General features: G+C 32.9%; 1 protein-coding gene across 1 annotated transcript; it reads left to right on the top strand.

Annotated features, from left to right (window-relative positions):
• The first annotated feature begins 10,706 nt into the window (after window positions 1–10,706).
• Window positions 10,707–14,381, top strand: LOC115981114 (glycosyl hydrolase 5 family protein-like). Its single transcript, XM_031103298.1, has 5 exons — window positions 10,707–11,144; window positions 11,462–11,697; window positions 11,817–12,337; window positions 12,479–12,952; window positions 14,335–14,381. Exons 1-5 carry the CDS (start codon window positions 10,707–10,709, stop codon window positions 14,379–14,381), a joined length of 1,716 nt encoding a protein of 571 aa, XP_030959158.1.
• The last annotated feature ends 534 nt before the right edge of the window (window positions 14,382–14,915 follow it).

The raw sequence follows: 14,915 nt of genomic DNA, 5'->3' as shown, positions 1-14,915 counted from the left end.
AATTTAAGGCATGTCCACAAGATTAGGGCACTTAGAATGATTCCCAACTTAAATCAGCCAAGAAAAAAAAAAAAAATTGACTATTAGATCTAAGATCCGTTTGGATAGAATTTATTTTGCAAAAACTGAAAACACTGTAGCAAAATAATTTTTAAATGTGTGAATAGTGCCATGGAATCCATTTTTAACGAAAAAGTTGTTGAAAAGTGAAGTTTGTGGGTCCCGTGCCCTGTGAATAGTGCACGGACCCACAAATTGATAAAAAGTGGTTGAAAAGTCAGAAATATACGGCTACTGTTCATGAACAGTAGATGTTTGTCCCCCTGAAACGCGTGTTGCAACAGAAAGGAAAAAAAAAAAAGAAAAAAAGAAAGAAAGGGAAAAACGTGAACGTGAAAATGCAAACGCGGATCCAAATACTCACCTAGTGACATCTGTTAAGTTTTAGATTGTTGGCTACATTCTTAAGTGAAAACAAAATATTGTAAAGTTTGTATTTAAATTAAGTTTGGTTTGTATTAAATCGAGTCCAAAAAGTATAATTTCAAAGATTAAAAGCTTTAGAAGACTCGTTCAAGAAAATATATTCTTGCTCGATTGAAACTCAAACTGGAAATTAGTAGGATCTTTGCTCGACTCTCGCTCAATCAAGAGTAAGAGAGGCTACCACTCAACAATAGATGAGCCAAACCTCCTTGAACTTAAAGAGTTCTATATTTGTCATGGCTCAAAGAAGTGCTAGCCAAGACTCACTGTAATTGCTTATATAGTCAAGATTTACCTAATAAATCCAAACATTTACATAATTTGAGATGTGGGTTCCAGTTAGCTCAATTGGTAAAGTTTCTGATTGTTATATAAGAAATCTGTGGTTCAATTCCTGCCTATACCAAAAACTGATTGATATCTTAGTATGATGATAAAAAGCTATCATCAAGAGTAGACCCAATAAACATCCAAGGTGAGACTCAACACCTTGGATGTATCCTTAGAGCATTCTCATCAAAGATTTTAAAAATTTTAGCTTTTAATATCTCAAAAACCTACTTTATCTATTTTAACATTCCATTTTAAAATACACCAAATATTAAAAGTTCTATTTTTAATAGCACTTCATTTAAATATACTTTCTTTATTATTTCTTTATTCTTTTTATTTTTTTATTCTTGTTCTCTCATCTTTCTCCATCTCTTTCTCTTCTCTCCACCCACACTTGCTGCATCTCTCTTCTCTACCGCCCACTCACTGCCACCAACTACCACCACCAATAGTTAAAAAAAATATCAAACAAGAACTCACAATCCACTGCCAGCCACCACCACCACCACCAACAAAAAAAAAAAAAAAAAAAAAATCCACAAAACCCATCACAACCACACCCACACCCACACCCACAACCGGCCACAAAGCCACCACATAAAAAAACAATCAAAGCCAACAAAACCCATCACCACCACACCCAAACCAAAACCAAAGCCAAAAAAACCCATCACCACCACATCCACAACCAAAGCCAACAAAACTCATCACAACAACACCCACAACCGGCCACAAAACCCATTACCACCGCAGCCACAACCGGCCATAAAGCCCATCACCACTACAAAAGAGAGAAAAAATTGAAAGAAAAAAAGAAAAGATATAGAGAGAGGTATTTTCAGCCATAGCTTAAGAAATTTAAAAAAAAAAAAAAAAAATAGAAGAAAGGAAGAGGAGGTAGGCAAGATCTGGAGAAGAAGAGATAAGAAGCTAGAGAGAAAAAAGAGAGAAACGAATGGTCAGTGAAGAAAGAGAAAAAATATTTTTTAAAGAGAAGTGGAGAGAGAAAGGAATAAAATTTTTTGTTTTTGTTTTGTTTTTTTGTTTTTTGTTTTTGTTTTTAAGTTTAGCATCTTTGTTGCAGCTTGCCTTTTGGTGTTTTAATTGCTAAAATAGCATTATAGCATTTATACCACCTTTGATGAGAATGTTCTTAGGTGGTTAAAAATGTTCTTAGGTGTTCTCTGCGTGGTAAAAGCTTCCCGAGCGTTCTTTGGACAACTAAGGCTCTGCTTGAGAGTTCATAAAGGAATGGAATGGAATAATCATTAAAGGAATGGAATGGAATTGAATGGAATGGAAAGTAAAAAGGAATGGAATGGAATGGAATGTAATGAAATTTAAAAATCGTGTTTGGATGTTATAAAATAAAGGAATGGAAAGGAATGGAATGGAATGGAAAATAAGTAACCCTGTTTAGAAGTAACATTGGAAGGAATGGAATAGAATCATTTTATAATAACATTACTATTATACCCCTCATTTTTAAAAAACATAAAAAATAATTAATGAGAACTTATAATTACTTTGAAATGTTTAGAATTTAATGGATGATGTGAAACTAGTTAGCCACAATTGGGTCTGTGTTAAATTATTAAATTACAATATAGTTTTTCAAGGTGAATAGATTGTATCATGTTAAGACCAGAGGTGATAGAACTATTAACAAATCAATTTCCTGATATAAAACTAAAATAATTCTAGTTTAAGGAAAAAAGAAAATATTATTGTAGTTAAAAAACAAGTTATGTATATTTCTATGTTATGATGCAATTCACAAATCACATATTTCTTCTTAATAAAATAAATATTCTCTAACAATGCAAACAAATATCTTTAAAAAAAAAAAACTCCAGTAATGAGTCTTGCTAAAATAAAACAAAATAACATAATCCATTCCAAAACTCAAGTTGGCCAAAAAATCCCACACTTTTTTTAATTTTTAGACCTAGACATCAGTGTCAATAAGACACATTTACGCTCATGATCTGGGTAACCAAAGAACATCTCCTTATATGTTGGATTTTCCATCAAAAATATGTAGGCCTCAGTCTTTGATATTGGATCTAAGTCCAATATGCCCAAAGCTGTGTGAACTTCTGCTCCATATGACTTTGAAAAGCACTTTGCCATAACCTCAGTCACCCTATCAATTGCCTTTAATACATTATCAAATGATTGGGAAATTACATTCCCAAGTTCATCATCTTTTGCCAGTCGTCTTTTCTTGCTTTTAGAAGACATTGCATCTTGTGATGACACTTGAGAACATGCAACATTAATTTCTGGTGACCTCTAATCATTTTCCACTTCAAAGTTCTCCAAAGAAACTTCATTTTGAGATATCAAATTATCAATCTCATCAATAGTGGTAGATGTAGCATACCTAGCACATTTCTCCTTTGCAGTTTCAGCATGATCACCTTTTGCTCTATCTTTAGCCCAAAGTTGTGCCATCTTAGAGTAATTAGGTATAGGTGTTGTCATCCACTTCTTGGCTGTAGGTTTAGACTGTTACAAACCAATACAAATGGTTAAACAACAGATATAATTATGTAATACAAAATTAAACTCACAAAAAATGGTAATTTACAGCTATGAGTGGCTCCCAAACTTCTGGTTCAGCTGTCCACATATTTAAAGAATCATTCCATCCAAAACCACTCAATCCATCTTTAAATATGTCATAGCATTCATGAAAATTCTTTTTCAGTGTCTTCTGTCGATTTTTCACCTTATCCTTGGTGATCTCCATGTCAAAATTTTCAACCAACTCTTTCACTATGTCATCATATGCCTTAGAGGTAAAAGTTCCATTAACTCTACCACCTATGATCACCTGATGTAAAAAAGCATCCATTAAAGCATCATCCATAACACTACTCCATTGTACTTCTTTGCTTGGATCTCTACCATTCTTCTTTGATATCTTACCCATGCTATAATTAATAAGACAAAAAACACATATAAAATATTGTGTAAATATTAATATTAATTATCAAAAGATAGAGAGCAATATCAAAATGAAAAGAGAAATTTGCATAACATTTAGATCTAAGTAATTGAAACATAGCATAGTCTTAAATGACATAACAACAATAAACCTAAAAGCTATCACATTTGGACATAGTTTTGCCACATGGCTAATACTATAGAATCTCTTATAATATCTCCTTGCCTAGCATCCTCATCATCTTCTCTTGAAGTAGGGGCCACACGTTCACGATGAGAATGCAAAATCTCTTCATTAACTTCAGCAATAAGACTTTCATCAGGATCGACACCCATTAAATAATTATGAAGTATGCAACATGCTAAAATGATTTCATTTTGTATGTCAACACAATAATTAGGCTCTGTAGTACTTGCTATGATAGGAAATCTCTTTTTAAGTACACCAAATGCTCTTTCAATAGCAGTACGCAATGATGCATGTCGCAAATTAAACAATTCTTTAGCATTTTCAGGGGGACGAACAGAGTACTCTTTTAAATGATAACGCACTCCCCTATAAGGTGCAATCAGACGACTTCTATTCATGTATCCCGCATCAACAAGATAATATTTACCTAATAAACAATAACAACCATTAATTATATACTACAAATTTTTTAATTATAAAGAATACACCCTAATACGTATTTGAATTAAATTTACCTTGTGGGATTTTCAAGTTATCGTTTCTAGTTAAAGCATTCTTTATTATTCTTGAATCAGAAGCAGTTCCTTCCCAACCTGATAATACATACGTGAATTTTAAATCAAATGAGCATGCTGCCAACACATTTTGTGTTGTGTAACCCTTCCTACCCCGATATCTTGGTGCATCCTCATTAGACATTTTGACACGAACATGTGTTCCATCAAGTGCCCCAATACAATCCTGAGATTAACATTATCTCTTAAAAATATTTACCTTAAAATATATTTGTACTAAACTACTATCAAATATAAATTATATGCATGATATATTTACCTTAAAATATGGGTAGAACCTACTACTTTGTAGTATTTCAAGTGGCACTTGGGTTCCATCAGGTTGTCGAAAGAATTGATCCTCTAGCATAATTATTGATCTTAACACGTTATGAAAATGGCGACTAATGGTCTCACAGGAACGACAAAAAAGGAAGGACATTGTACGATGCGTCTGATTATGTGCTAGCATGTGAAGAAACTTGCCAACTTGCTCTTCAACTGTGGCACGCTGTGTGTCTTGAAGATCACCATCTCTCCGTAAAATGTCACACAAACCTTGAAAAGCTTGTGGACCCATGCGTATTACATCATAGCATTTCACTATTCCTAAGTCGAGACATTATTTCATCACGAACTTGTTGTTTTTCTATGGTTGATTGTGTAGGAATGTGGGTAACACGTCTTCTTTTTAGTCGTTGCCTTTGATGGATAATGTAACACAAATAACGGCATGCAGCATGAACCAAGGCTAGTTTTCGCATAAAGTCCGAAAAAATTATGGTCTTAAGTACCTCATCATTCAAATCCATCTATGTAAAAAAATAGTTATATTATCAGTCCAACTTAAAAAATTATGGGCACATTTTATAAAAAATATTTACGTTATTAGTCTAACTAATTATGAATGTGTTACAACTAATTTAAAAATAAAATTGTTTAACTATAAAACTGAGATTGAAGGATAAACAATTATCCTGAATGAGTTGCTATCAATTATCCTTAACGAAGAATGCATGAATGTAAGTCATGTAAGTCATGCAAGAATGCATGAATGTAAGCCTATTAATTATTAAAAAATGTCACAAATATAATCCTAAGGGGTAACACAATCGGCTGGGGCCAAATTTCATGAAGCAAAGGCCACTAGTTCAAATCTAAACTTCCTCTTCCCTTGGGGCCTAACTCATTAAGAAAGAAAGTCACATGCATGCAGGTGCAGGTGCAGGTGTAGGTGTTCTGCTTAGGAATACTAATCCGCATACTAAGGTTTAAGAAGGGGCAATAAACTTGTAATATGCCCCCATCAAACAACAATAACGAGAAGAAATAAACAGACAAAACAGAAACTCAACAAATTTGTATTTGTATTGTAATCTATGTAAGATACACACACATCTTTTTAAATATAGAAGTGCGTGAACCTAAAACTAAAAGTAAAGAATGTGTAACTGGGGGAAGGTATTAAGCAAAAGCCCAAGTTTAAAAATTGAATCACACCCATTTGAAGATTATATATAAAAATAAAATTAATTTATAAAATTAAAAAAAAAAAACACATTTTTATTTACACTAGTCTAAAGGATCTTCCCAGACTAGCCCAATTGAGAGTCTGAATGCTGAAAGGGTCAGTGATGAAGCAAATAAAGGAAATGAAATGGGAAAAGTGGAATCTTTTTTAATGCTAAAAGATGAAACATGCAAAAGTTATTAGTGATTAGTGACAGCCCAACACTCCTGATACTTGACTATTACTTCGTTACTTTGAACTCTATAGTGATAGCAACGGCAGCATAAAACTAGATGAAGCAAATTGATTTTCATTGCATGTACAAACTTTCCCTATGTTTCAGTATTGGATTTTGCTTCAGCGGTTGAGCATGACTCTTCTGATGGAATGTTAAACCTATAGCTTTAAATGCTGGTTGTGTCTACATGCTTTTATGCCTAGCTCAACATAAACGGGTAAACTGGGGAGATTCAAACAATGGGAGTATATATATATATATATATATATATATATATAAATATATATTTTTCTGTGCTGTGTTTGTTGATATATACAGGTGTTCGGCAATAAGCAAATAAGCAATTTAAACCTGTTCAGACAAGTGTTCGGCAAGCCACCACTACAATCTAGTCATATAACATGGTTGTTTCACGTAATTTAAAGAGTATGTACCCTGTTCCAGCATACTGAATACAGGGGAATGAAAGGGAAAAAAAAAAAAAAAAAGCAAAACAAAACAATTGAAACAATGAAAGCAAAACAATTGAAAAACTTTTTAATAGTAAATAGATCAATGAAATCAAAACAATTGAAAAACTCACAGTTGGGATTAGCAGTAGCGTGAGAAAGGAGCAGCAAAGAGATAGCAAAAATATTGGTACGGCTGGTTGTGATTAGCAGCAGCATGAGAAAGGAGCAACAAAGAGAGAGCAAAAATATTGGTACGGTTGGTTTGGTTGAGAATACATAGGGCTAAGATTCAAGGGGTAATTTAGGAATTTCAATAAAATTTTCATTAAACGTAAATCCATTCCCTCCTATTCCCCTCAATTTGGGAGGGACAAAAATTTGAGATTTTGAGGGCTTAGGAGGGAATGAGTATTCCCTCTTAACCATTCCATTCCCTCTCACCTAAACTCGCAAACAAGGGAATGAAAAGTCCATTCCCTCCATTAAAACTCCCAAGCAAGAGGGAAGGAAGAATATTCTAAAAATATTCTTTTCATTCCATTCCATTCCATTCTATTCCCTCCTCCTAAGCAGAGCATAAAGTTCAACAGGAGACTCTAAGCAAGGTAGTCAATACCGTACTGATATCGGCCGTACTGATTGGTATGTACTGTACTGGTACGAATACTGGTATTGAAATGCCAATGTTTTATACTGGTTTAAATATCGGCCGTATTGACCATGTATTGGCCATACCGACTGATTTCGGGCAATATCGGCCGGTACAGGAAAAAAAAAAGCTTTTAAAATTTTATTTATTTATTTAAGTTTTGTAATTTTTGAAATTTTTTGTAAAGGCAGAATGGTAGCTTATTTGCATTATCTTATTAGTATTATTTGCTTTCTTAGTATGCAATGAATAATTAAGCTTTCTATTTTTTATATTGTGTGTGTGTGTGTGTGTGTGTTTTTTTTTTTTTTAAATTGATGCTAAAGTCTAAAATCATGAATAATTTGTTTTGAATTGAGGTAATGTTTTATGGTAAACTTTTATATTTATTATAATACATACACACACACAGACATACATACGTACATACATACACACACGTACATACACACACACACACACACACACACACATATATATATATATATATTTATAAATATAAAAAATAACGGTAAACCTGAAATGGTATACCAGTATTGATTGATACCGAAATATATCGTTCCACTGGTCAAATTGGTACAGCCTCCGGTATGAGATTGACTCCCTTGTCTATAAGTCTATATCTTAGACATTCTCCATGACTATAGATGGGCAAAAAACCCATGGGACTTCCTCGAAATTACCCTCCCCCCTTTTTTGTCACAAAGCCCTACAAGCATGGTTATAGGATATATAGTCAACCCCATAGTCTCTTATAACACCATACAATATTCTTATTACCTTTTTCATATGACACGTACAACCTCTAGGAATGCTTTTATTTTCAAACAGGAAATAGTTTCTATTAGTGACTGACACTTTATCTATAAAATCACCACAAATTATTTCATAACCTTTTTGCTACAACCACTACAAAACACGCGGGTCTATAGCCGCGTATTTTTAGCCATGTTTGCAAAACCGCGACTATAGATACCCTATAGCCCTGTTTGTTTTAAATGCGGCTAAAATTATGAATCTATAGCTGCGTTTTGTAAAATGCAGTTATAGGACAGTTTTGTAGTCGCGTTTTTAGTGTATGCAGCTGCGTTTTATTGGGTAGGGCCCATGGCCGTATTTTAACTCTGACGTGACAGATTGTGAGTAGTTAATCATCACTTACACATGGACCATTTGTTTTTTTTGCACCAATCATACCCTGCCACGTCACAATTGTAGTAAAAAGTTGTGGCCTTAAACTTTTCCATAAAATCATCCACCTTTCAAAAGAATACTTTTTTCTTCACGAGTTGTTTCCATGTGATAGCTCAACCTTATCACACTTACACATTGCTCGTCTAGTTTGGGAGCATTGTTCCCTTCTTTCACATGGGGGGTAGGCCAAATCGAGCAAAAACAAACTTAGGATGTTGGAAGTTAATCATCACTACTTACTTCATAGGTTAGGGTGAAAAATATCAGGGTACAAAGTGTAACAAGGGTCATAGTTTAGAATACAAAATATGCATTCAACAAATTTAAGATACAAAGTGTAATATGTGGAGTTTAAGGTAGTAAAGAGTAATTTTCTCCAAAATTTAATTAATAAATTTTCATATTAAAAAGCGAGAAGAATAGATTGTATGTAAAAAATTATTATTTTTAACTAAAATGTAAATATATATAAAAGGTCTCAATTTAGTTATCGTCTTAGGTCCCAAGATACAACGGGTTGGCAAAAGGCAGAAAAATTAAAATTGTGCCTTGCACTATATAGCTATAGCCTATATGTATTTTTGTACTTAATTTTTTTTTTTGGAGAAGATTTTTGTACTTAATTTAATTGTACTAATTAAAAAAAATTAAATAAACTACCGGCCTAAGAGAAGGTTTATTATGGAAATTAGAAATAGCATTTATCATAAAGTAAGTTGATGCGTTTATAATAACCTTGCTCCCTAACTTTGAAATTAGAAAAAGTATTGCGTAATCCTGGAGTATGGTAACGTGGTGCTTTTCCTCTTAAATTCATATCGAATCTTATCATGTATTTAATTAGTGTAGCTCACCATGAGTGTCAAAAGAGGAAATACCATGTTATCATACTCTAAGAATACTTAATATTTACTTATGAAATTGTATGTATGTCATACTCTCATGATTTGATTAAGGGAAAAATTTAGTTACAAAATTGGTTGTAGTCTAGGGCTACAAGCCTACAACTTTACTCAATAAAATAAACATTACTACATATTTTGAAAATCTAACCATTGAATTGCATGCTCTTTACGTTCTTAATATATATGTCAAATTTCGTGTCAAACGAATATTATTTACTGTATGAATTATAAACTTATATTTTACGTAATTAAACTACAAAAACTTGCAATTTAAATAATTTATTGATGACATAACTATTAATTTTTAATTTTTTAGAAATTTTGCATGCATAGAATATATAAGAAGAAGATGTAATCTAATGGTGAATTTGTCAAAATTCATCTTCAATAAAAAGATATCGAGTAAGATTTTAAGCTTGTAACCTAAGGTTATAACCTATTTTGTAGCTAAATTTTGTCCTTTAACTAGATGCCAAAATTTTTTAATATAGGAACTATAAATAGTAAAATTAAACTTAATAAGGGGTTTTAGTTAATTCAATTTGTATATTTTTTTTACTCTTGATCTTATTTGATTTGAATTCTGTTTACACTCTAAAATTGATAACTAAGTGTCTTAACTTCATGATAGAGAGTAATAATTATGGAGTGGATGTCATATGTCGTCGAATAAGGTATATAGATTGAAAGCTTACCTACAATAAAAAAACCAATTAGTCTCCTGATCTTGTGATAAAGAGTAATTATCGCAACAATAAGATATTGTGGAAAATAAGTATTGAGTCACAATAACCTTCATAAAAAAATATTTCACAACGGTTAAGGTGACAAACTATGAATGACAGATGTTAAAATGAAGTTAGTTATAGATTCATATAAGAATCAATAAAAATCTATCAATTTAATATTATGGAAAATATTGTAAAAATTGTTATTTATGTAGCCTTACTTAATAACAGACTTGGTCTCTATATCGTAAGTAATGACGGAAGACAGAAACTTACCACTTAAGATTAGTTATGAAAGTATTGGGAGAAATCATTGGTTTTTCTATTAAATTTTTTTATTTCAATAAGTCTTGTTATCTCTCTTTCATTCCAACACTTCAACAGTTCAAACAAACTCAACACGGGGAGGTTGTTTTAGTTCTCCCTCTTCTTCTATTACCTTTTACTTTCATAAAAGGCTTTCAGCTCTCTTTCATCCAAACACTTCTACTGTCCCAAAAAAAAAAAACCTCAATATGAGGAGGATCTTTTTGTTCACCTTCTTCTTCTTTGTATCTCTTCTAGTAATTTCTCTCCCTCGCAAGCCTATGATCAGCAAGCCTCATGAGAGCAAGCCTACGATAGTTCTACCTCTATATACCAATTCAAGGTGGATTGTGGACGAAGGAGGGAAACGGGTGAAGCTAGCATGCGTGAATTGGGTGTCACATCTGGAACCCATGGTGGCTGAGGGCCTTAGCAAGCAGCCCATGGATGCAATCTCCAAGAAGATTGTATCCATGGGATTCAACTGTGTTAGGCTCACTTGGCCACTTTTTTTGGTCACCAATGACTCATTGGCTTCTCTCACTGTAAGACAGTCCTTTCAGAGTCTTGGGCTGTTTGAATCTATTGCCGGAATCCAGGCCAACAACCCCTCCATCATTGATCTCCCCCTCATAAAAGCTTACCAGGTAAAATACCTACACCCCTCTTAACAAATTTTTTTTTAACATCGTAAACATGCGAGAGAAAAGAGAAGAGAACTTTATAAACTGGAATCCTTATCTTTTATGTTTTTTGTTTTTAATATTTGAATAGATCATATGAAATACGTGGGTAGTTAACGTTAGGCTTCTTCATGGGTTTGGTTTGATCTAGAATAAACGACTTTGTGTTCAAATTGACCTGTACAATAAAATTTGCTCAATGCTCAATGTATATGTAATATATTCCAGTTACATGAAGAGACCTGTTTATCCCCTCTTATATTTGACAATTTATATCTCAGGCTGTGGTGTCTAGCCTAGGGGCAAATAATGTGCTGGTCATCTTGGACAATCGCATAAGCAAGCCCAGTAGCTCTAATGGTAATGGGTTCTTTGGCAACCAGTATTTCGATCCGGACCTCTGGATGAAGGGACTAACTCGGATGGCGACCATCTTTAATGGTGTCACCAATGTGGTTGGCATGAGCTTGAGGAATGAGCTCCAAGGCTCCGGACAGAATGTGAATGATTGGTATAGGTAAGTGAGCTGTGGGAGATTGTCTTTAAAGGCAGGACTTATTTGTGACATTGGAATTGATTTTTGGGTTTAATTTTAGTGTTGATTCTAATTTCATATATGTAAATGGAATGAACTAGGTACATGGAAAAAGCAGCTGAAGCAGTGCATTCAGCAAACCCAGATGTTCTTGTCATTATCTCCGGCTTGAGTTACGGCAAAGACTTGTCATTTCTTCGCAATCAACAAGTAAACCTCACATTCACCAGAAAGCTAGCATATGAGGTACACTGGAATGGGTTATCAGATGCAAAGGCATGGGAATCTGGCAACCAAAATGAAGTATGTAAGAGAGAGGTGGATAATTTCATGAGATTGTCAGGATTTTTGTTGGATCAAGGTTGGCCATTGTTAGTGAGTGAGTTTGGGATGGACCAAAGAGGAACCAATGTAAATGACAACAGGTATATGAATTGCTTCATAGGCGTGGTGGCTGAACTTGACCTGGACTGGTCCTTGTGGACACTTGTTGGAAGTTATTATATAAGAGAGGGGGTAATTGGGTTCAATGAGTACTATGGAGTGCTTGACTGGAATTGGTATGAAAATCGAAATTCAAGCTTCTTGCAAAGGATCTCTGCTCTCCAATCTCCTTTTCGAGGTATGATGGCATTCCATCCTTTCTCAAAATCAAATCTTCACAGCTGCAATTCAATTTGGTTCCTAACTTTAAGTCTGAGATCATAAGTTGGTTAGAGACTCAATTGTACCATAACCAAGATTGCACTCATGTGACTTGCAGGGCCAGGCCTACCAGAAGATAATCTACACAATTTGATTTTTCATCCATTAACAGGTCTCTGTGTGCTTAGAGAATCAATTTATAAGCCCCTCAAGCTTGGCACTTGCAATAAATCCGAAGCCTGGAACTACCTACCACAGAGAACTTTAACATTAAAGGGAACAGATTTTTGTATAGAAGCATTTAGACTGGGAGAACCAGCAATGTTGGGTTACACTTGCGCCCTCTCTAGTTACCAATGGGAAACCATCTCAGATTCTAAAATGCATCTCTCATCGAAGGTTTTCAATGGTTCCAGAGCATGCCTAGATGTAGATTCCGAAAATACAGTTGTTGTAAACAGTTGCAAGTGCTTAAGTGGAGATAACATGTGTGACCCAGGGAGCCAGTGGTTCAAGCTTGTTGACAGCACAAATTCAAGTTATACAAGTCCCGCTCTTGAGCTAGACACGGCCTTCGCTTATCCTTATCGATGTAAGTATTTTGTATATATATAAGTTGTTGAGATCAGCTTTAAACCTCAAATGTTTTTTAATAATCCAAGGCACGTCCATAAGATTAGGTCACTCATAAGGATTTCTGACTTAAATCAGCCAAAAATAATAGAAAGAGGTTTAAAATTTACTATTAGAACCTGTGATAATTCAACCTTGGTAGGTTTTAGATTGTTGGCTAAATTAAGTTTGGTTTGTGTTATATCAAGTCAAGAAGTAGAATCTCAAAAAATCAATTTTTGGAAGACCCTCACTTGACATTTGATCAACCAAAACTGAAACTGGAAGTTCACAAAACCTTCACTCAGCCAAAATTACCTAAACAATAAATGAACTTTGTTGTGTTACCTATTAAACCTAATTTTCTCTATATAAACCTACTCTTGCTCCAAAAAGATAAACTGAAAGGCTGCCATACATACAAGAGTAGATCTATTAGCCAAACATTTTTGAGTCTAAAGAATTCTAAACTCCTCTCCCTTGAATGTTCACCTTGTGAGGTCTTTTTACAAATTTTCTTATAGAATTTCTTATTCAAAACCGTAAAAAAATTAATCTTTTGTAATTTAATTTGTTCTATAATAGTAATAAAGTTATTCAAAAAATTAAAATAGAAAAACACAATTCAATTTCAAACAAGGTTTGACGCAATGTATTCTATGATTGTAATAAAGTTATTCAAAATTAAAATGAAAAAGTCAAATTCATTTTCAAACATGGTAAATACTCAAAGATTACAACTTATAATCGATATATAATAATAGAGGCCTTGCAATAAATTTTGCAAATCTGCTATTGCACCATGTCATTATTTTTTCCTTCTTCTAAAACAAATGTAATTATTCTTTCCCATTCTTTTTTTTTTCTTCACTTTGTTCAACCTCTTTCATCTCATTCAACCTATGCCTGATTAAATTTTCCATTTCATTCCCTTTATTCATTCTTAAATTCTACATTCACTTTGTTCAAAATTTTCACGTCCTTCAACTTCTATCTTGTTGACTTTCTAATTATATAAAGTAAAATTATTCTTTCTGAAACTATTCTTCATCTATCTTTTCTTTTCATATAAATTTCCTGATACTCTCTTTCCACCTCTCTCTTCCATTCATTCCATATTAATATCCATAACAAAAAAAAAGGTCAATAATCTCTTTCTTTGTTTTTGTTTCTCTTTTAGTGGATTTTTATTTTTATTTTTTATAAATAGTTTCTACCATTTTTGTTTTTGATTTTGTTTAGTTTGCTAATTGTTCTTTTTGTTATTGTTGATTTAATTGACGCATCCCATTTGTTTCTCTTTGTGGCAGATCGGTATACTATGTAATTCAAGTATTTTGGTGTATTCATTTCCAATCACAGGTTCTCTCTATGTATCACTTTGGTTTGATTTGAGTTTGAGTTCATAATTTTTGAATTATATGGCTTTGCTAATTTTGGTTTATTTTTTAATTGATTCTTTTGATTAGACAAATATGTAGTTTTTGTGGAAAAGGTACTCTCAATAGTTTCTCAAAAGTAAGTTGTTCTCCAAATGAATCCAATTAATCATTGTTAAGTAACAATTTGTTGGGTATGACATCTTGTGTTTTTTCTTTTCTTTTCTTCTTCTTCTTTTTTTATTTTATTTTATTTATTTATTATTTTATTTTTTGCAAAACAATTTCATATTGTATCTTTGATTTGTATCAATATGATCTTAATGTATTCAATAACAAAGATCATGCTCATAATTCTACACTAACACTTATTTAGACAAAAGCAATGATTAATCAAATGAAAATGATCAAATGAGTGATATATTTTAGTTTTTATATTTAGCTTATTATTATTTTTTAAATTCTTTTAATGATACATATTAAAGCCTAATTATGATACTTCGTTAGTATTTGTTTATTTTGTAATAATTTTGGGGGATAGATTTGCAATTTTTGCGAAGAAAG

Source organism: Quercus lobata, chromosome 3 (assembly GCF_001633185.2).
Source record: "Quercus lobata isolate SW786 chromosome 3, ValleyOak3.0 Primary Assembly, whole genome shotgun sequence".
Lineage (NCBI taxonomy): Eukaryota > Viridiplantae > Streptophyta > Magnoliopsida > Fagales > Fagaceae > Quercus > Quercus lobata.
This window is presented reverse-complemented; position numbering and strand designations above follow the sequence as displayed.

Bases quoted from the DNA above. Each gene is read 5' to 3' on its own strand.
- LOC115981114 (XM_031103298.1), top strand. From the start codon at position 10,707: ATGAGGAGGATCTTTTTGTTCACCTTCTTCTTCTTTGTATCTCTTCTA. The intron at 11,145-11,461 runs GTAAAATACCTA...TTTATATCTCAG, and splicing joins CCCTCATAAAAGCTTACCAG to GCTGTGGTGTCTAGCCTAGG. The intron at 12,338-12,478 runs GTATGATGGCAT...TGTGACTTGCAG, and splicing joins TCTCCAATCTCCTTTTCGAG to GGCCAGGCCTACCAGAAGAT.